Source organism: Pistacia vera, unplaced genomic scaffold (assembly GCF_008641045.1).
Source record: "Pistacia vera cultivar Batoury unplaced genomic scaffold, PisVer_v2 Contig944, whole genome shotgun sequence".
NCBI lineage: Eukaryota > Viridiplantae > Streptophyta > Magnoliopsida > Sapindales > Anacardiaceae > Pistacia > Pistacia vera.
This window is the reverse complement of record NW_022196828.1, coordinates 12,749-34,870: the sequence shown is the minus strand read 5'-3', so window position 1 is coordinate 34,870 and position 22,122 is coordinate 12,749. Positions and strand designations below refer to the sequence as shown.

The following is a 22,122-nucleotide window of genomic DNA, read 5'->3' as shown; positions in this document are numbered from 1 at the left end:
TCTGATCTCTACAAGAGTTGGGGGAGTTAGTTTGAATCTCATTTTTTAGTCTCTTTACGAGAAGCTAAGCTTCAGTTGCAAGAATAAGAGTCCTTCAAGTCATATCTATCGATGAAACATCTGGTCTTATTTTTTGTCAACTGAAATTGAAAATCTGTATTGTGGGATTATGTACTTTAGTGCCACATTTTTTTTCTAGTATTTAGAAATATTTTGCTTCTTCCTCCCCTAATCACATTATCACTAAATATCAACCTTTTTGTTTCTATGCATAGAGGACAGTGAGGAGGGTAGTATAAACAATGCTTGTCAATTAGTGGCTTTTGCTTTTGTGCAATCATATAATCCTACGTGTGAAGTCCCTTGGAGTCATTTATCTATTCCGGAACTGAAAGGTTGTTTATCAAAGACGTCATTCTCAAAATTCTGGTTAGTTATTGCAAACCTGGTCAAGTCTGACTTGAATTCAATATGTTTTAATTTTTCTTGATAATTGATTAGGTGGCCTAGTTGCTTCATGTTTGAAGAATCAAACTATTGTCTTCGTTTTAATATTTTATCTTACCTATGAATTTTCACAGATAGGTAGATTCTCACTGGATGTTATTACTTCATTTTGGACATTATATTATTTCAAGATACCTCATTTCTTTTCAGGGCTATTTTAGTAATTTTATGACTGCTTTTAATCCATTTCTTTTTACATCAACAGGTACTCCAGTATAGGATCTCTTATCTCATTAGACTTGATATGTGATTTGTCTTTTCTTCTAAACGAAATTGTTCATTTAATGTTTATAAGAGGGGCTTCTTTTATCCTCTTAGGTTATGGTAAAAGTATGGACTATTGGAAGCATGCATCTTCTGCTGCATTTTCCCCTCTTAGGAAAGCATTGCTTATAATTTTTCAAACACAGGGCAAGAGATGGGTTAGTTATAGAAACAAGATAGACTCACCAATTAGGTTGTTGATACTGAAGTAGCTATAGACTTTAGAGAAGTTTACTTTATTTAGAGAGTCCAATTATTTATCACTAGAATTATAATTTGCTAAATTATTTTTGCCTCAGTGGCTCACTCTATTATTATTTACTCTTGGAAGTCTTTTTTTTTTGAATTATCATCCTTTTAAACCTAGGATTGATATTACTGCTGGGATGATAGCAAAACAATAGTTTAGAATGTAAGTTTCTACTTCCAAAAGCTCTCTTTGCTGTTGTGCTAAATTTCCTCACTTTGAATTTTTTTGTATATCCTTTTCTACTGATGGGAGGGCATACCTACAAGGAAATATGAAACAGGATGCTTCAAGTTGGTTCACCGGAAGTTTTCACTGTAAGCTAATTATAGAAATGATTTGTATCCCCTTTCCTTGCTTTTAATAATTAGTAGTCTACTCTTGTCTTGTTATATTGGTTGAAATTTATATATTGATACATGTTTTATTTCCAGGAATTTCTTTCATCCTTATAGAATGGTTAATGTTGATTTCTTCATAAAAAATTGGGATTCTTATACATATATAATTTACTTAACTTTGTTATTCAGATTTGTCTTCCTTTGGTGATGATGTGGACTGTGGTGCAAAGAGGTCTTTTTGGCTGTTGCACTAAAGGTACTCCTAGAAAACTACCTTGGCAGTGATGTAAGATGAATCCCATTGTTGCGTTTCTGTGAGTGGAACTCATACAGTGTAGGAACCACGTATCAAGCTTTATTGTGTTGATAGGTGTGTTCTTGCTGGCTGACTAATATTATCTTGTGTCTCTTTTAATCATTCTCACTTAATGTATCTTGTTTCTCTTGTTTTTGTATATCAATGTCTTGATTTTTTAATCTTATATCTTCTTTTTGTGTTGAGGAAATATAATTATTCTTCCCCCTTTCCTGGTATTAAGCCTGAACTATTTAAAGAAGGTGAACGCCTGGTTAGGCATCCTTTTCATATCAGTTTGTAGACAAAGGATGGAGTCTATGTGTTCCTTTTGCCTATAAAAGGAAAAACTTTTGTTGTTTTTGTATGCCTGCAATTTGTATATTCCATACTGGGTTCTTACATTATTTCCTTCCAACAAAAATGTTGTTTCAATTGGCTTCCTGGTCAGGCTAATGGTAAAGTTGTTATTTTGGGACCTACTACTTAAGAAGTTGAATGTTTCTAGGCATTGTGTTCTACACTTTGCTCAGATGACCCATGCTTGTAAACTTACAGGTTTGCTTTCCAAATCCTAATGATGTTAAATTTAGATCTTCAGAATGAGTGCTGAAGCTAGTTGATTTTGACAACTATGGTTACTGCTTTTCACATGCAAAGTAGGAGTTTTTGCAGTTACGAAGATATTTCAAGGAGTGTCCTCACTATGCACCGCACTTGATTGATAACTGATGATGATTTGTTTTGAATGATTTGTGGCTTATTGTTTGGTGCTGATAATAAATATGTTTCAACTGAAGCTGAAATGAATTAAAAATCTTCCACTTTTTGAAAGTTATCTTTGTGATCATGTGTTAGCAATATGTACTTAGGGCTCCTATCTTCAAAGACTTAATTTAGATAATAAGTTATTCGGCCGTTTGGCTATTACATATTTATCAATTACTGTTTGTCAAGTGTCAGTTTATTAAAATTTGAGTATAACTTAGTTCTATTTTATTTATTTCTGCATGAACAATAGTATAGTGATAAACTTTTGTTATAGCTTTTCCATACAGTAGTTGAACTGATTTTTGTGTTAATTATTTGTAATGCATTATCCTTGAAGAATGTCTTATATGCTTGAGATCAGAATATATGGGATGGCTCACCACGGAATATTTGATACATTTGGTGGGCTATTGAATTCTCATTCTTGATTCTTTGAAGTTTATATAAGGAAACCTACAAAAAGGCAGCCATTTACTATGAGGAAGGTCAAGGCTTCACACATTGGTCAGGCCTTAAGGATATCAAGCATTATAACTTCATTCAAATGTTAAGCCACTTATGTAGGTTGCAATATATACATGTGAAGATTGTAGTTTTGAAATCTACCAGGTAACTGATTACAGGACCTCTAATTTCACAAAATTTGGATATGACTTGTCTATTCTTCTACACCTATTTGTCTTTCATTTAATAATTGTTAGATAGAAAGCAACTGCCTGCATTTGACTGCCCGTCCAGACATTGTTATATAAAATATAACAAATGGGAAGTTGATCCTTAAACTCAAAGCATCAAAGTTTCAGGAAGTTTTCAATTTAGTTTGGTTTCAGTCTTAGAATGGATTAATAGCAAGCATGATTATGTAATATTAGATGATGTTTTTTGCTAAGAAAGAGTTGGCTGCGCATGTTCCAAAAGGTCATGTCTCTCAGACTATGGCTTGTCATTTGAGTCGAGATCTTATAGGAAAGGTTAGTGGTTGTGTTTGATTTCCAAGAAACTTAGGAAGCTATATCTTGTATTTCATTTTGGGTGTGAAAAGAGCACCTAAATCTCAGTAGGTAATGTTAATATGCACCAAATTGGTACTAATCAATTTTACTGTAGTCTGATTCTTTTAAAAACTTTGGATAAAGCCATGAACTCAAATTTGATGAAAAAAGGGCATTACAAAACTAATTCATCCCTTCGCTTATAAATCTATCTCAGCTAAAAGAGAACCGCAAGAGAATGTCATTACATGGGTTTAAAGTAATTGCTGAGTGGTGTGAATAATTGCAACTTGCAACTGGTTCTTACGATACTTTCTTTAAAAAATTGCATTCTTTCATATAGTTCATCATCTTATCTTTACCAAAGTTGTAACTCTTCATCGTAACTTTTACCTCTCTGTTTTTCTGTTCACAGATAGCTCCACGTGATGTCGTTGAATTATTAGGAATCCTTCTTCCTCATCCTTACTTTGGTTTTACAGCATTTCGTGCCGACTTAGTTGTAGATATATACTTGGAGGCCATGTGTGTCACTCATTTCAAGAAAAATATGATAAGTAAGCCTTCTCCAGTAATTAGTTACCGTTAGTGAGTAATTTCATGTATCATAGTACAATTTCATTGTTTTTAAATGTGAACAATTTGAGAAATAATGCTTGTTTCCTGAATTTAGTTTGAAGAACATGCACGTTTTTTTATTGGTCAGTTGTGGGGACTTTTTATCGAAGTAAATGATGATTTGGTTTATCTGCTCAATTCTACTGCAAGTATGAACTCAAAGGAGATGAAGAAAATACTTAGCTTGTTTAATAAGCAGAGGAGGGTGATATCTACAACAAGTTGGCAGTCATTGGCCTTTTTCACTCACTCATTACATATGATTCAAATTTCTTTCTTCTTATCTAATGAAAAAATATATGATGTTACACTAATAATTTTTGTGGTACAGGAATTTTTCTGCAATCCAAGTAATGGAACATTTCTACATCAATTGCAAGGTTTGTTAAATGATACCATCGGCTTCGGCTGTTGCACCGCTCTCATGTTCTCAACTTTACCGGGTGATTACTAGTGTGAATTTTGAGTAAATTTCTGCTATTGTCTAAAATAAGACTAGATCTGAGTAGGTGAAAATTAATATTTTAATGGAAATATTTTTCTCAATTTTCCTCTGATTTTCTCATTTGAAAGACTTCAATGATTGAACCACAACAGGTTCTATATAAAGTCCTCAGAGAGCGATTTGTCATGCCCAGAAGATTGTTGATGAGTGGCACACCTATCCAAAATAATCTTTATGAAGCTTGGCTTTGATGCGATTTTGTATGCCTTCAGCATTTGGGACACTGGAAGAGTTCCTTTCTACTTTTAATGAAGCAAGACATGGGTTTATCAGGTTATTTTCTTATTTATCAGGTAACGGTAATGGATTGAGATTCCTTGGAATTACGCTTTCCTGTACATATTAAAAATCTTTTTCACATCCTTTTATGGTTTGGACTCACCATGTTAATGTAGACTTAAACCCGTTTAGTTGTCTTTATGATTCTTAATATCTGTGAGCAGGGATGTAAAAGCAACAGCTGCTCTTGGGCATTAGACGAGACAGGCAACCTACCAATCTTTCATCATCTGTACTGTCAAGTGACAGTATGCATATTGGAATCCTCGCTGCAGCGGCACATGCTGCTGCAAACAATAGCCTCTTCACTGTTTTTTGTAATCCAAGGTCACTTCTTCGTTTCTATAGGGTCTTACTTTAGTGATTTGGTTTTTTCGTGTATGCTTTGATTTATGCTCGATAGATTCTGTGATCATTGGATCAGTGTATGTAGGATGAATTACATATCTGTGGGATGAGAAATCACCCTAAATAACATCTTCTAATTCTGGGCTAGTCCATTAGAGTTTGTTGTCCCTTTGGCCAAGTGCTATAAGGCAGTTTACAGCAACCAAATCTCACTCGCATGCTGATGAGCACCAACCTTCCAGATTCACGTTTGATAGCAAATAATAAGAGAAAAAGCAGACACTCAATCACAAGCGATACTCTCAATTGGAAAACTGAAATAAAACTATATTGATGGAATGAGTTCGTAACACTGGAATGAAAACAACAATAGAAATTGAAAAGAGACTTAACACTATACTGAACTTCGAGGGTCAGTTCCTCCTGTACAACTCTCTACTAATTTTCCATATCCATCCTATGTTTTTGCTCCTCTTTTATCCTTGCGCTAGATTCCTTTTCCAACAATTATAACAAATTCCAGGCACCCGTCACCCTTTCATTGCACCAACCAATTGATTCATAACAAATTCATCACACTCGTCACCCTTTCATTGCGTCAGCCAATTTGCCACCCATCAATCCTTCCTTGCTGCCATCTGTCAACAGTTTATTGTGCCATTTGCTTCTTTCTTTGCTATTGTGCCACCTGTCCAGCCTTGTCAAATCTTCCTTTCCCTTTTTGCCTTGTTCTGATAAACCATTTGGTCACCGAGGGTCCATCAAGGAGTGCCACCTTGTCCTTAAGGTGGAAAGAGGGAAATTGGTGGCGAATAACGTCGTAGGCTCCCAAGTGTTGTCACAGGACTGTAAATTCTTCCACTTAATTAACACTTCATAACTACCATCTAACAGACGTCGTTTTTTTAGGACATCCTCAGGTTCAACTTGTAACATCAGATTACAGTCAAGGATGTCGGGGAGGGGTTGCGGTGTAATAGGGCGGGAGGTGGCTTTCTTGAGTTGTGAAACATGGAAGACGTCATGTATGCGGGTTGTAGGGGGAAGATTTATCCTGTAAGCAACTTGACCCACATTTTCGGCGATCAGATAGGGACCGTAAGACCTGGGGCTGAGCTTCTCATTGACTCTGCGTGCCAAGGATTTGAGACGATAGGGTTGATTTTTTTGATAAACAGAATCCCTAACGTCATAAGGAATTTCTCGCCTGTTTTCATCAGCATAACTCTTCATACTCTCCTGGGCTTTAGCCAAGTTGGCCTTCAACTCTTCCAAAATGAGATTTATTTCCGTTAATTGTTGGTCGACATCATTGACAGCAGAACTGTTCTTATTATACTTGAGGATAATTGGAGGGTTTCAACCATATAAGGCTCGGAAGGGGGTCATGCCCGAAGAGCGATTGTATGTGGTGTTGAACCAATATTCTACCCACGCCAGCCACTTGGGCCAATGTTGTGGTTGGTGGCCCCTGACACAACGCAAGTAGGTTTCTACACAACGATTTACTACCTCTGATTGATCGTCGGACTGTGGATGATAGGCAATAATCATATGAAGTTGTGTTCCTGATTGTTTGAACATCTCTCCCCAAAAGATGCTCATGAATACTCGATCCCGATAAAAAACTATAGTGCGAGGGAACCCATGTAACCGCACTATCTCCTGAAGGAATAGGTTGGCCACGTCTTTAGTGGTGTAGGGATGCCGCAAGGGAAGGAAATGACTGTATTTTGTGAGGCAGTCTATGACTACCAAAATAGTATCTACCTGATGAGCTTTTGGAAGTCCAACTATGAAGTCCATGGAAATGTCCTCCTAGACTTGGGATGGGATAGGTAGTGGTTGTAACAGTCCGGCCGGTTGAAGGGCTTCATACTTATTTTGTTGGCAGGTAGGGCAAGCTTTTACAAATGCTTGGATGTCTCATTTCATTCCTCCCTAATACACCACATTTGCTAGCCTTTTATAGGTTCGAAAAAACCCGGAGTGACCCCCCAAAGGAGATGAATGAAATTCCTGCAAAAGTTGTTGGGTTTGTGGGCTTGACTTAAGGAGCACCAAACGATCATCATAGTACAATTGATGGCCAATTAGCTTAAAATGCGGATAATTGTCAGGATCCATAATCAGGGGTGCTTTACTATCTCTTCTCGTCTGGATAAGGCATCTGTCGCTATATTTTCCAGCCCCGGCTTATACTGTATTTCATAATTTAGCCCCAACCAATGTTCTGAAACCCAGACCAGACTGGGTGATCGAACCGGTCCGACCGGGTTTTGGTGGAATTTCCGATTTAAAGGGAGTAAAAAATCAAGATTTCACATTGGACCATTTCAAACCGTTGTTGGACTGTCTCACTATAGCAAACTGACGGTCGAACCGGTATAACACACAAATCCGATCTAACGTCAAATCCGGTCCACTAACAAATTACAAAACCCTAAAGTCAAACCCCCAATTTTTTATTTGCTTTTGCGGTTCACAGCTGTTTGGCACTTTGCTTTGATTGGCGCATTTGCTTTTTCAGTTTTTTAGTTTCTTTTTGGTTTGCCTCCTCCAGTCTAGTCCTCATCCTCCATTCACGATCTTCTTCAAGCTTCAACTTCAGCCTTCAAGTCTTCAAAGTTCAACCTCTTCAATCATCGTTGGTCTACTACTCTGCTTCTTCCTTGCAGTGGTTGGTCTGCTACTCACTCGTCAGTCATGACTTCAACACTTCAGTTCAAAGTCTTCATTCTTCAACTTCAAGTCTTCAACGGTTCAAACTCTTCAATCATCGTCGTCGCCATCTAAAAGCCTACCTCTTCCTTGTCATTGCTGGTCTGCCAGATTCGTCAGTCACTACTTCAACTTCAATTCAGACTTCAACCTTCACATATGTCGCCGCCTGCTGCCGTCGACCAAGTAAAAAACTGCTGTAAGAGACTAAGAGTCATCCTATCTTTCTCTGTCTTCTATTTCATATCATGATTCATGATATTGTATTATTGTGATGTGAATCACTGAATCTGTCAATTTAAATTTTGAAACTTTTAAATCTAATTTCTTATTGTGAATCTGTCATTTGTCAATTGAATTTATGAAACTCTAAAATGTAATTTCTCATGGGAAATTAAAAATTGATGGTGAAAGTTTCACCATGAAGCTTCATTACAGTAACAGAGTAATTGAAAGGGGGAGTTTATTCATGTTGTTATAATAACATAGATGTATTTTCATATAGTTTTTCTTGGCTCCACTACTGGAATTTGGCGAATAATAATAACCAGCGGGTGTGCTTCTAGTTGCTGGGAATAGTTTGTAATTTTTATTAACTTTTATAAGACTTCAATGGTCTTAAAGACAACTTAAGATTCAAACAAGCAAGTTAGTTTTCAGTATGACAACACAGGTATTGATTGGGGTTATCAATTTGCTTGGTTCTTCCATTTAGTAGCATGAAATGCTCTTGACTGAAAAACTCTTAATCATGGGTTATTGTAACGCCCACATTGAGGTACGTAACTTATTTATGTTTTAATGCCCTTAGTTTTACTTGTTTCAAAGTGAAAGATTGAAAAATTAGAATTTGCAGACTTCGTTGCGGCAAAGGAGTTTTGTCGCCACGGCCTTATACACACTGGCCAATTGAGTTCTTAGAATTGCAGTCTTTGTCGCGGCAAGGAAGAAAGTTCTCCGCGGCAACATACACTCTAGAATGGTTCACCGAGGCGAAGAAAAAGCTTCGCCGAGGCAAAGAACTTGGTGAAATTTTTGAGAAAATTCTAAAAAACTTCCTTAAGGGCAAAATGGTCATTCCACCCACAATTAGTTGTAAATGTGGAGAGTGAAAAGTAGTAGAATGCAATGGAAGTGAGGGTATTTTTGTAATTGACTAAAGGACAAAGATGGAATTTCATAGAAAGTACAGGGGCAAAATGGGAATGTAAAAGCAATAAATGAGATATTAAAGGTTCAAGAATGAAAACCCTACCATTCTCTACTCCCTCACACGCCACTTTCATCCCCAAATTCTCTCAATTTCTTCATCAAATTTCCAAGGGAATTTAGAGGATTTTTTGTTGGATTTCGGTAGATATTCAGTCCTAAGCATCCAAAGGTAAGAATTCTAGCAATAAGATGTGAGATTATTTTTTTTAAAGCGTTGAATTCTTATCGTTTATATGCTTAGGGTTTAAGAAGAAGAGGAAGTCTTCCAAAGAGAGAGATTCTAGTTTGGAACTACCCAAACTCAAGGTAAGTAAATCCAACCCTAGCCCTTGATTTGAGCAATACTTGAGTAGAGAATTTTCTTATATGTATTTAAATGCTTGAGTATTGAGAGTTTATGATGGAATTGATGATGACATCATGAGGAGTGATGATTGTGTTTATAGAAATTGATGGAAGTTTGGATGAGTTAAGGAAGAATTTGAGTAGAATTACGGAGTGTAATTTTCCTGGCCAGGTTTGAAGTTGATTTTAGAAAATTTATGCTCTAAATTTTCGGTAGCTAGAAAAAGAGATAGAAGTGTAGCTAATTTAGTGCTTGTTTGTGCATACCACTTGTTTGATAAAATTTCAAAGTGAAGTGCATATACGCTAATGCTTGTGTATTATCTTGAGAAGAGTTTGTAGGTGGAAGAGAAAGTAGAGAATGACATGTTCACATGCCATCTTGCATTCTTGCATTTAATTATTTGAATTGAGAAAGAACAATAAGAAAGTCCATCTATATGCATACATGCATATAAGCACACTAAAGAATATAGAGAAAGAAATAAAAGTGCTAAAGAAAAGAAATTGAATATTAATCTCTAAAAGAAAGATAAGAGAAAAGAAAGGTTGTTGCGATGGGGAACCCGTGAGTGACAAGAAGAAGAATATCGCCACATGCATGCCGCCTTTAGTGAGCAGCCTAAGAATAAGAAGAAGAATTTATACTGTCCGTAAGAGTGCATGTGGATGAGGGCTGTACCCAGAAGAATATACCTACATGCACGCCGTCTTTAGTGAGCGGCCTAATAAGAAGAAGAATTTATGCAGTCCGTAAGAGTGCATGTAGATGAGGGCTGTACTCACTCACATGGTCAGGGTTCCGAATCCATGCCTCAACCGAGTCTAATCGGCAATGAATAAGAAAGAAAGAAAGAATAGAATAGAAAGAAAAGAATAAGAAAGAAAGAAAGAAAAGTATAGAAAGAAAAGAATAAGAAAGAAAGAAAATAATAGAAAGAAAAGAGAGAATAGAAAGAAAAGAAAGAACAGAAAGAAAGAAACATAGAAAAAAAAGAGAGAGAAAACAGAAAAGAAAATACATATCTTATGCATTTGTGCATTTTCATCATACTTAAGCATGATACCATGCCAACTATCATGAGTAGTGAAAAGTGAGAGATTAGAAACAGAGAAAGAACAGAGAAAAAGCAGAGAGAATAGAGAAGTATGATGTAAAGAAAGAAATTTAAAATATGAGCAACAGAGATGGAAGAATAGCATAGCGGATTTACTTACTGAGCAACTACTGCTCACCCCGTTGTTTTCAATGTTTTTGTAGGAAATAAGTGAGAAGCAGTCGGATGGAACGTCGAGAAGCGGAGGGGAATGACACTACTGTCTACTGTATTTAGAGATTATGTATATGATACTTTTGTTAATGTAAAGAATTTGTTTTGGGCCCACTATGTAGTACTTAGATACATTTATATTTTCCATGATATATTTAGTGATGTCATATTATATTTCCCAAAGTATACTAGCTAGAAAGAGTTATTACAGTTATGTTCTGAATTCCGACGCTAAGAGATTTTTAAGCTTCCTTGTTTTGAAACCATGATATAGGATTAGGATAAATAAGAGGATAACTTTTTGTTATACTTTCAATTTGTGCGCAGCATATTGCCAGTTAACTAGGTACCAAAACTCATCGCTAATGGCATCTCGATCACATTATGATCAGAACACGCGGTAGCTGCTCTTATTTACTGTCACTTGTATATTAATCCCGGCCATGGCTTATGAAATATGAACTGAAACTGAGTTATGATCAGAAAGTGATTGCTATTGAGATTTATATTTAAACATTTCAATTGTAAAAGTCAACTGCAACCGAGAATCCAACATGAGTAACATGACGAGTATAGAAATTTTCTCATTTACATGCTGCCATAAAGTAAAATGCTATTAGATTATCTGTGAACTGTAAATTAACTTAATAAAATTTCTGATTTTTCTCCTAGTATTTAGTACTTAGTATGTTTATTCATAATTGTTTCTATATATATAATATGAATTGATTTTATATTAATTTAAAGTTATATCTTATAAATTATAACAAATTGATTATTGGTTGCCAATTGCCAGGGGAGTGAATGTCATCATCTTCGTCTGCACATAACTCATTAGCCGCATCCTCCATTTCCTCGTAATCTTTTCGAGGAAAGACCGATATAGCATGGGGACATGTTCTTGAGACTGTTGATAAAGATGGAAAGAAAATATTATCTTGTCTTCATTGTGGCAAGGTTACTAAAGGTGGTGGTATTTTCCGAATGAAGCAACACCTAGCAGGAGTAAAGGGAGATATTGGAAAGTGCCCAAAGGCTCCATTTGATGTTAAATTCAATATGAATGAATCACTAAAAGAAATAGAGTAAAGAATAAGGAAAAATAAGATTTCTGGAAGCATGCAACTCCTTTTGGTGCTACAGTACATGGATTTGAGGGTGATAAGTTAGATGAAGAAAATGAAGAGATTTTCCCATCAGAAATGACCATGAATGAAGGTGGTAGTAATGGCGGTAAAAAACAATTTACGAGCAGTAAGAGAAAGAAACCTACGGGGGTTAGTAATTATTTTGCTCCATGAACTACTTCTGGGTCTCAGCCTTCAATTAGGAGTGTTTTGGCTGGAAAAGATGCAAAGTGGAGAGCAGACATGTCTGTTGCACAATTCTTCTATAATGCTTACATCCCGATGAATGCTTTAAACTCAATTTATTTTCAGCCTATGTTGGATGCTATAGCTGCACCCTGGGTATAAACAACTTACTTATGATGCTATGCGTGTGAATTTATTGAGAGATGCTAAGACGGAAGTCCAATTACTTGTTGACAATTATAAGAGTATTTGGGAAGAGGTTGGATGTACATTAATGGCTGATGGTTGGACTGATACTTGCCATAGGTCATTGATTAATTTTCTCATGTACTGTCCTAAAGGTGTTTGCTTTATAAAATTAGTGGATGCTTCAGATGTTGTAAAGGATGCCTTTACATTGTTCAAGTTGTTTGAGGAAATGGCTTTATGGGTTGGACCAAACAATATTGTCCATGTTGTCACGGATAATAGAGCAAATTTTAAAGCTATTGGAAGAATGTTGTCTGAGAAGTATGAGAATATTACTTGATCGCCTTGTGCAGCACATTGCATAAATTTATTTTTGAAAGATATATTTGAGTTGGAACACATAGTGCATCTTGCAAAACATGCTTCTGAAGTAACCAAGTTTGTGTATAATCACACAATTTTGATAGCTTGGTTGAGGAAAAGAGAGGTAATAGCTTATAAACCTTTGACTCAAGTTTTTGTCAATTTATTACATAATAAACATTTTGTAATAATTTACTAACATCTATTATGTATGTATCACTTGAACAGGGTTGGAAAGAAATCATACGACCGAGTGCAACTCGGTTTGCTACTACTTTCATTGCATTAAGAAGTCTACATGAGCACAAACATGACTTGTAAGCTATGGTGACTGATAGGTTTTTGGTGGACTCTCTATATGCCAGAAGTAGTAAAGGCAATAATGTTATTCCTATAATTCTAGATAATGAATTTTGGGATGACATGGGTTACGTCTCTAAAATTGTGGCTCCTTTGATGCATTTGTTGCGGATTGTAGACTTAGATAAGAGACCTGCAATAGGATATGCGTATGATGGCATGTATAGAGCCAAAAAAGCCATCAAGAAGTTCTTTAAAAAGAAAAAGACATTGTACAAGCCTTATACCGAAATTATTAAGCTGCGATGGGATAGGCTTTTGCGCCGTGACATTCATTCTGCTGCTTATTATTTGAATCCAGCTTTTTAGTATGACCGTGCAACTTTCTGCAGGAAACCAGAGGTTATGCGTGGTTTCGTTGATGTTGTCGAAAATAAAGTAAGTGCATTCAAGTTGAACAAGACAAAGTTAGTGGACGAAAGTAGAATATATCGAGACCGTGAGGAAAGCTTTCTCTTGAGCTTGCCTTTCAAACTTGCAAAACCACACGACCTGGTGTGTGATACTTATTAAATTTCTCAATTTTAAGTCCAATTTCTAAGTTATGAATTTATGTTTATTTCATATGGTTATCACTTTAACTTTCAATTAGATGAATGGTGGAGGACATATGGGTATAGTACTCCACAGTTACAACTGTTTGCAATTAAAATTCTGAGCCAAACTTCAACCTCTTCGGGATGTAAGCGAAATTGGAGTTTTTTCGAATGCATCCATACAAAAAGAAGGAATAGATTGGAGCATCAATGGTTGAATGATTTGGTTTTTATCCATTATAACTTGCGTTTGAAAAATAGGTATAAAGCATTGGCAATTTTAATATTTTTATTATCTCGTATTTTTATTGATATTTTTATTTGGCGTGTCCAACCGAGAAAACCGAAAACCAGGCCTTTGGCCGAGTCGACTCCCGGTCTAGTTTTCAGAACATTAGCCCCAACAACTTGATAATCCATTTCTGTTGTTCCTCCCCTTGTAACCGCTGCTCGTTCAAATAGTGTAAACTACGTTGATTGGTCCTGATGATGAAATGTCTTCCTAACAGATAGTGTCGCCATTTTTAGACAGCTAGTACAATGGCCATTAATTCCCTTTCGTAAACGGACTTTAACCTCGACCGTGTAGAGAGTCCCTGACTGAGAAATGCTAAGGGTCGACCTTCTTGCATGAGAATAGTTCTGATTCCCGGTCCCGAGGCATCTGTCTCAATAACAAACGTCTTATAGAAATTAGGCATGGCTAAGACGAGTATTGTGGTCATGGCTCGTTTGAGTTCTTCAAAGGCTTTCTGTGATGATTCTGTCCATATGAAGGCGTCCTTGCGAAAAAGATTGGTCAAGGGTAATACCTGGTCAGACCAAGAAAGCCACGGAGTGCCTTGACATCTTTTGGAACAGGCCACTTCAGTATACAATCCACTTTAGAAAGGTCAACTACAACACCTTGAGCTGAGATAAGATGGCCTAAATATTCCAACTGAACCTGGGCGAATCAGCATTTCTTTTTATTTAACACTAGTTGATGTTTCAAAAGCACCTGAAAGGTAATTCAGAGGTGATGTAAATGTGTTTCCAGATCAGAACTATAGATTAAAATATCATCAAAAAAGACCAATATGAATTTCCGCAAGTAGGATTTGAAGATGTCATTCATGAGCGCTTGGAAGGTTGAAAGGGCGTTTGATAACCCGAAGGGCATGACAAGAAACTCATAGTGCCTTTCATGAGTTCAAAACGCGATTTTGTGGGTGTCCTCCTCCCTAACCCTTATTTGATGATATCCCGATTTGAGATCCAGTTTTGAAAATATAGTGGCTCCTTCTAACTCATCAAACAATTCGTCTACGGTTGGAATGGGAAATTTGTCAAGAATGGTGATCTTGTTGAGTGCTCGGTAATCTATGCAGAAACGCCATCCTCCATCTTTTTTTCTTACTAATAAGACCAGGCTAGAGAATGGGCTGACACTTGGCTTAATAATTCCAGAAGCCATCATTTCTTGCACAACCTTTTCTATTTTGTTTTTCTGATAATACGGATACCGGTAGGGCCGAATGTTGGGTACTGGAGTGCCTCGTTCAATCCTGATGGCGTGGTCATGTGCCCTGGCTGGTTGGAGCCCCAACTGAGGTTCAAATAAAGCCGCATGGTTTTGTAACAGTTTGTTGACGCGACTATCTGCGTCCGTCTTGTTTTCTTCCTATAACTACAAGTTTCCGAACTCAACTAAATACCCTTGTCCTTCAGTCCGCAGTGTCTTAATCATTCCTTTGAACAACACCATCACCTTACTCAGCAAAGGATCTCCGACAAGAGCCACCACCTTTCCGTCCATATTGAACTTCATGATATATTTTTTCCAATCAGTTATGGTTTCTCCCAATGTCTCTAACCATGCAATTCCCAAAATCACGTCAACGCTGCTCATGTCAAAGGGAAAAAAATTTTGAACCAGTGTGATATCCTGTAGCCTTAGACTTACTTCACAGCACTCTCCCTGGCACCTTACGTAAAACCCATCTCCGACTCTGATGCCAAAAGCCTTTGTCTGAACTACTAGAATTTTTAACTTTTCTGGAGGCTCCACTGTCAATGAGCATAATGACCTCTCTGTTCCCGATTTCTCCTCTTAATTTTAATGTTTTTGGCCCCTGTATTCCAACTACAGAAATGATTAAGAGTTCAACCGCGCTTGGGGCTTCTTCTTTGGTCGACTTTTCTTCAGCGACTATCTCGTTCACCTCTGGGCTTTCTTCATCCACTAACAATACTTGAAACATCTTATCACTGCACCGATGGCCTAGCGAATACTTGGCGTCACACCGAAAGCACAGTCCCTTCTCCCTCTTCTTTTGGATCTCAGTTTCAGTCATCTTCTTATAAGGATAATCTCATTGGGAAAAATTTGGCCGGAAATTGACAGAGGACGATAAGTTGGGGCTAGGTTGAACTTTGTTTGGATTTTGCCGGAAATGGGATGGATTTGGACTTGTTGTACGGGTCAGTTCAAGTGGGTTTGGTTTTTTGTTAGGTCATCAGGTCAGGTTAGATAGGTGTAGGTTCTTGGCCCAGTAGTTGGGGTAGCCCACTTTCCTTGGCGGCCTGGCCCAGTTATGGCTTCTTCAACTGCAGAATTTCGCTCTTCCACCCTTTGGGCTAAATGGGTTACTTGGATCAAAGAATTGGGGTTGGTGAAAATATCTAGTTGTTGCAATCGGATCTCAGCCTTGAGTTCTGGTTTTAAGCCATTAAGAAACATGACAGTGAGCACCTCCTCTCTTTCCCTGACTGTTAAAGCTGCCACTTCCACAAACCGGCGGCGATACTCCAGCATTGTCCCCGTTTGCCGCATTGCCATCAATAACTCTAACGGGCTAACCTCCTAGCCTCCACTAAAGCGCTGGCAAAGAGAGACTTTAAACTCTGCCCACGTTGTCATTGCTTCCCACGACTCCATCCATTGATACCAATGGAGGCCTTCTCCCTCCATACATAGAGCCGTCGCTGACACCCTTTGTTCATCGTTGACTTGATTAATGGTGAAATAGCGCTCCACACGAAAGATCTATCCATACGGGTCTTCACCGGTGAAGATGGGTAGCTCTAGTTTCCTGCCCCACCATTCGCGGTGACCCCAAGCTTTTCCGTTGTGGTATCTTGTGTCCCGATGAAACTCATGTTCATTACGTTCCCCACTGTCCCTGTGAATCTCCTGCTCAGCTCGTCCTCCACCGTGGTCTCCTCCAGTTTCCTCATGACATTCTTGTTCGTTTTGGCCTTCCCTGCCTCTGTTCGAATTCCTAGATAAGTTCCTCTTGCGTTCTTCTTCTTCTTCTTCATCTTTTTTACGCATCCAACTCTGCATATCCATCAAGATTTCCCTCATCGAGTTCGCTATCTCTGACACTCTAGCAACATCTTTCTCAACACTGTCCATCCTACTCTCCATCCTTGTACTAACCATGCCCTATAATCGCTGAGCTCTGATACCAATTGATGAGCACCAACCTTCCAGATTCATGTTTGACAGCAAATAATAAGAGAAAAAGCAAACACTCAATCACAAGCGATACTCTCAATTGGAAAACTGAAATAAAACTATATTGATGGAATGAGTTCGTAACATTGGAATGAAAACAAAAAGAGAAATTGAAAAGAGACTTAACCCTATACTGAACTTCGAGGCTCAGTTCCTCCTATACAACTCTCTACTAATTTTCCATATCCATCCTATGCTTTTCCTCCTCTTTTATCCTTGCGCTAGATTCCTTTTCCAACAACTGTAACAAATTCCAGACACCTGTCACCCTTTCATTGCGCCAGCCAATTTGCCACCCATCAATCCTTCCTTGTTGCCATCTGTCAATAGTTTATTGTGCCATTTGCTCCTTTCTTTGCTACTGTGCCACCTGTCCAGCCTTGTCAAACCTTGCTTCCCCTTTTTGCCTTGTTCTGATAAACCATTTGGTCAACAGGGGTCAATCACATGCGCCTTAGGATAATGTTGGAAATTGAAGAGTCAAAACTAGAAGGTAGTTTTGTTTGAATTAATTTTTTTAGATTTGATGATTGCTCGATAGAAAAAATGCTCGTTAGAGAATTATTTCTAGTTGTTTCATATTTGAAAAGATCAAAATCTTGACATTTGAATCTCTGAGTTCTTTAATAATAAATAGAGCTTAAAGTCATTGGTTCTTGCACTCTCATGAGTGTTAGATGCCAAATTCCCTTCCTAGATTTGAACAAAATGCTTTGGAAAATTTATTGAACAAGAAATAATTTTGAAGCAATTAACGAGAAGTCGTCTGATCTGCAGGTATATGGGTAAAATTACAGGAATCAATGATCTGGATCCTGTAAGATGGAATAACTCACAATGGCGCAATTTGCAGGTACAAACTTTGTTTTTCTCAGCATTTTCATCTGTTTTATTTACTTTATTTTAATTTTATTTGCCGTTATTAAAGCAAATAGCCATGAATAGTTGGTTGGGATGAGTCAAAGGCTGGAGAAAGGCGTAATCGTGTCTCAATTTGAGAGATTGAAGCAGTGACTGCTCTGTTTTTTCTCTGCCCTACTCCATTCTTGAGATCCAAGCATCCAAGACAACCAGGAATGCCAGGTACTAGGGGTCCATTTGGTTTATTATTCTAATAGTTTTTAGAATAATATTTTGAAAAAAGTTAAATTGGACAGGTATTACGATGTAAGATTTGAAAATTAACAATACTCCATATATTTGTTTATTTACTAAACACCCCTATAATAAAATATTAAAAGTTAACAAAAACACCTTCAACCCATTCATTAAATACGGACAGCCGGCCACCACCGCCGGAGGGTGGCCAGAGTATTTTTGCAATTTCTAAAAAAAATATTTGGAGTTGTTTAGTTAAATTAACAAATTTAGGGAGTTTAAAAAAATTAAAAAATATAAAATAATATTTTGAGAATAATGACATTTTACTGTTTAACTTTATTGGGAATACTAATAATAATATTCCCAATAGCGTAACAAACGAAGCCTAGATGTGCTATTCAGGTGAAGTTCCTTGGTTATAACATAAGTTCCTTGCTCCGATGTAGCTTAAGTTTCTCCTTGCATAGGCATTTCCTTGATGCTTGTTTGTGGTTGTTACTACTGTTTATCATGTGTAATGTGGAGTTGACATAATAACAAAATGCAGATACAAATACATAAATGGACACATGGGGCTAAGGACCTTTGGTCAAATATTATGTTAACCATTTGAACCCGAAACTTTAGCTAGAAGTAGGATGTTTCAGTTCTAATAATTGTGTATCATTGTTTCCTTTTAGTGGGCCCACCAAGGAGTTGGAGCTGATTCTTATCGATTTTCTCACCAAAATCGACCGGAATCATCACTTTATCATTTTCCAAGTGTTTTCCAAGCCTTGATAGTCTTTGATTTGGCCGATTTTTTACAAATCTCGCAACCTAGCTCCACCACGTTCGACAACCATTTCCGGCCTTTTCGGCATATACTTGGCATTGTTGGCCTTCCCCAACAACACCATCTTCCTTCCTTCAGCCTTCTCACCAAAACCCCTATCATACCTCATATATTTACTCTGCCATAGCCAGCCATCGATACCTTTTGGGCCGTGACTTCTCAAGTCTTTTCTAGTCAATCTTGGCATTGGAAATCACCCATTTCACCGCCCATCACTTCTCCAGCATCTACTCTCTAAAACCCCCACCAACCTAATCCTGTTAGTCCACCGATCGTCGTCCACCTTTTCTAGTGATTTTGCATCTCAAAAGGCAAGAAAAATAAATTTGAAATAATTTTTTAATATATCCTTATATTATTAGAAGACCCCCAAAGTAACTTTTGCCTAGGATCACAAATGTTCTAGAGACGGCTTGCAAATACCTCAGCCAAACGACTTGCAGTTTAATTCCCAGAGGTCACCACAGAAAGTTCAACAGATTGGTCAGCTGCCACAGCTTCCATCAACCATGAACCAATTAGGCTCCATTATACCGCCACCACAACAATTAGGTGATATAACTCAACAATCAAGGCAAAATATGATTACTCAAACTTTATCCCCGGGTCAAGTTCAGGTCCAAATGCTTCAGCCACACAATCTTGTACAAAACAATAATATTCTTCCGCGGCAACCATCTATTCAAAACCCTCCACTTCCAATTAATATTCCTCCAAACATGTTATGGGCCAGAACCAACCGCAAAACCTTATGCAGTCCCAGCTTCCTGATCAAGCAAACCAACATTTACATATGTCTGACAAGCAGCAGATTCAGCTTCAGCTGTTGCAGAGACTTCAGCTACAACAACAATCACTTTTAGCACAGCAGTCTGCACTTCAACAGCCTGCTCAACTTGCTCAACTCCAAGATCAGCAAAGACAACTTTTGGATGTTTCCCAGAGCTTTTCTAGGTCTGTGACGGCCACCCAAATGCTGGACATGCCGCAAACGACACCCACCTCACTCCCTCAGGCCAATGTTACCTCACAGCAAATAACTAAGGGTAATAACATGACAAATGTTCGATTTTCCTATGATCCTATCCTCCACAGCAACTGAAACTTCAGCAACAGCAGACTGGTCTGCTGCTTGAAATGCCTGGACATGTGGCTCCCCTCCCAGCCCAAATTAGTAATCAACATTCAACAGCTGGTGGTAGTGTATTAACAGGAGCTGTAGGAGCAGGGCATTCTGTGATTACTGATGATGTTCCTTCTTGTTCCACTTCACCGTCCGCAAACAACAGTCAAAATTTGATTCAACCAATGGCAAATAGTAGGCCCAATCGGAGCATGGCAATGGGAGAGGACATAGCTCAGTCTGCCTCAACTCTCTTGAGTACCAGTGGTTTGGAAACCATAGCACCTGGCATTAACTTGGTCAAAGATTTTCAACCCAAAACAGATATTAAGCCTTCATTGAACATCTCTAAGAATCAAAACCAAGGTTTTTTTTGCCCCACAGACATACCTACATGTACATCTTCCCAGGCTGATTATTTGGATACGTCTTCTTCAACTTCAGTTCGCCTTTCTCAGAATGATGTCCATATACAACAGAACAACAGTTTGTCATATAATCCTTTGAGAGACACAAGCCAAGATGGGGAAGTTCAGGCAGATCCCAGGAGCAATGTTCCATATGGGAGTAATATTGATGGCCCATTGGTTTTACCCAATCATGACCCGTTGCTAACAAAAAGCATGGGCGTGGGGAAGGATTTCTCGAATAATTTATCTTCAGGAGGGATGCTTGCTAACTATGAAAATTCCAAAGATGTTCAGCAGGAACTTTCGTCCTCAATTGTTTCACAGTCATTTGGAGTTCCAGATATGACATTTAATCCAATTGATTCCACGATAAATGACAGCAGTTTCATGAACAGGGCTCACTGGGCACCACCACCACAGTTTCCTCCAAGAATGTGGTCGTATACTAAGGTTTATTTCTGGAGATATATTTCTGTCATTAAGTCTCATTTTTCCTTCTCTTGTTCATATCAGTTAAGGTTTTAAAGCTAGATTTATTTGTTATGAAGGTGTACAAACGTGGAGCCGTGGGGAGATCAATCGATATTACACACTATTCTGGTTATGATGAGCTGAAGCAGGATCTTGCTCGTAGGTTTGGTATAGAGGGGCAATTGGAAGACCGGCAGAGGATAGGCTGGAAGCTTGTGTATGTGGATCACGAACATGATGTCCTGCTAGTGGGGGATGATCCATGGGAGTAAGGCCTTAACTCCTCTACCAATGTGTTTTTCATCTTTGAATTCTCTCCTCTCCCTTTACTTTTTTCTTTATTTGAATCAGCAAGATAGTAGTGATAATGACCCGAATATTTGACTAATAATTCCCCATGTCCTCCTGCCTTAATCCTTTACTTGTTAATTTAAGAATTCTAACCATGGCCAGGCCTAACTTTACTGCGGTCTTTGTTTTATATATATATAATCATGTAGACTGATTTAAAGCCCCATATGTATCACTATAGTTGGTTTATCTTTACACAATTTGGTTTGGGATTTTTCAAGGAGTTTGTCCGCTGCGGTCTCTGCATTAAGATCCTATCACCACAAGAAGTACAGCAGATGAGCTTGGATGGAGATTTCAGGAATTACGTTCTTCCCCATCAAGCGTGTAGCAGCTCTGATAACGGGAGTGCTTGAAAGATTGTCTTTCAAATTCTAACAGTTTTTCTTTGCGTTTGGATCCTATATTAGTTGTGGGGATTCTGTTCATATAGTTCTCTATGGAGTATATATTGCTACATCTGGGTTTTTCTTCATTTTGTTTTATATATTTTTTCCCCTCATTTCAGAGCTTATAGCAAGAGCAAGCAAATGAAGACATGAATGATCCTTTTGCAGTTTTAACACTTGAAACTTTTGACAACTTTAAGTGGAAGAAACAGAAACTTATTACCAGAATTTGTTATGGGACTAATTAGTCTCAACTGAAGTGCCAGCAGAATATTCCAGCTTTAATTTGGCACCCATTTTGGTATCTCTTTTTGAGTAGAGGATTTGTCAATGCTGTTGTCGGTTTGTATTCTTGTCATTTACTTATTTGATACACCCTTTAAGGTGCATTGTAGAAAGCAAATGCCAGAAATTTATATGCTCTAGTTTTGACTTTTGTTTGTATAAATATGTATATTTCCTT

At 37.7% G+C, this 22,122-nt stretch overlaps 1 protein-coding gene across 1 annotated transcript; it reads left to right on the top strand.

Annotated features, from left to right (window-relative positions):
* The first annotated feature begins 3,300 nt into the window (after positions 1-3,300).
* On the top strand, positions 3,301-21,626 carry LOC116120751 (auxin response factor 19-like). Its single transcript, XM_031406720.1, is given in 15 exon segments — positions 3,301-3,396; positions 3,833-3,988; positions 4,091-4,240; positions 4,367-4,415; positions 4,753-4,813; positions 4,991-5,145; positions 5,309-5,380; positions 17,413-17,458; positions 17,742-17,832; positions 17,915-18,062; positions 19,324-19,626; positions 19,629-19,993; positions 19,996-20,898; positions 20,997-21,212; positions 21,492-21,626. Coding segments are annotated over 15 exon segments (2,946 nt in total).
* The last annotated feature ends 496 nt before the right edge of the window (positions 21,627-22,122 follow it).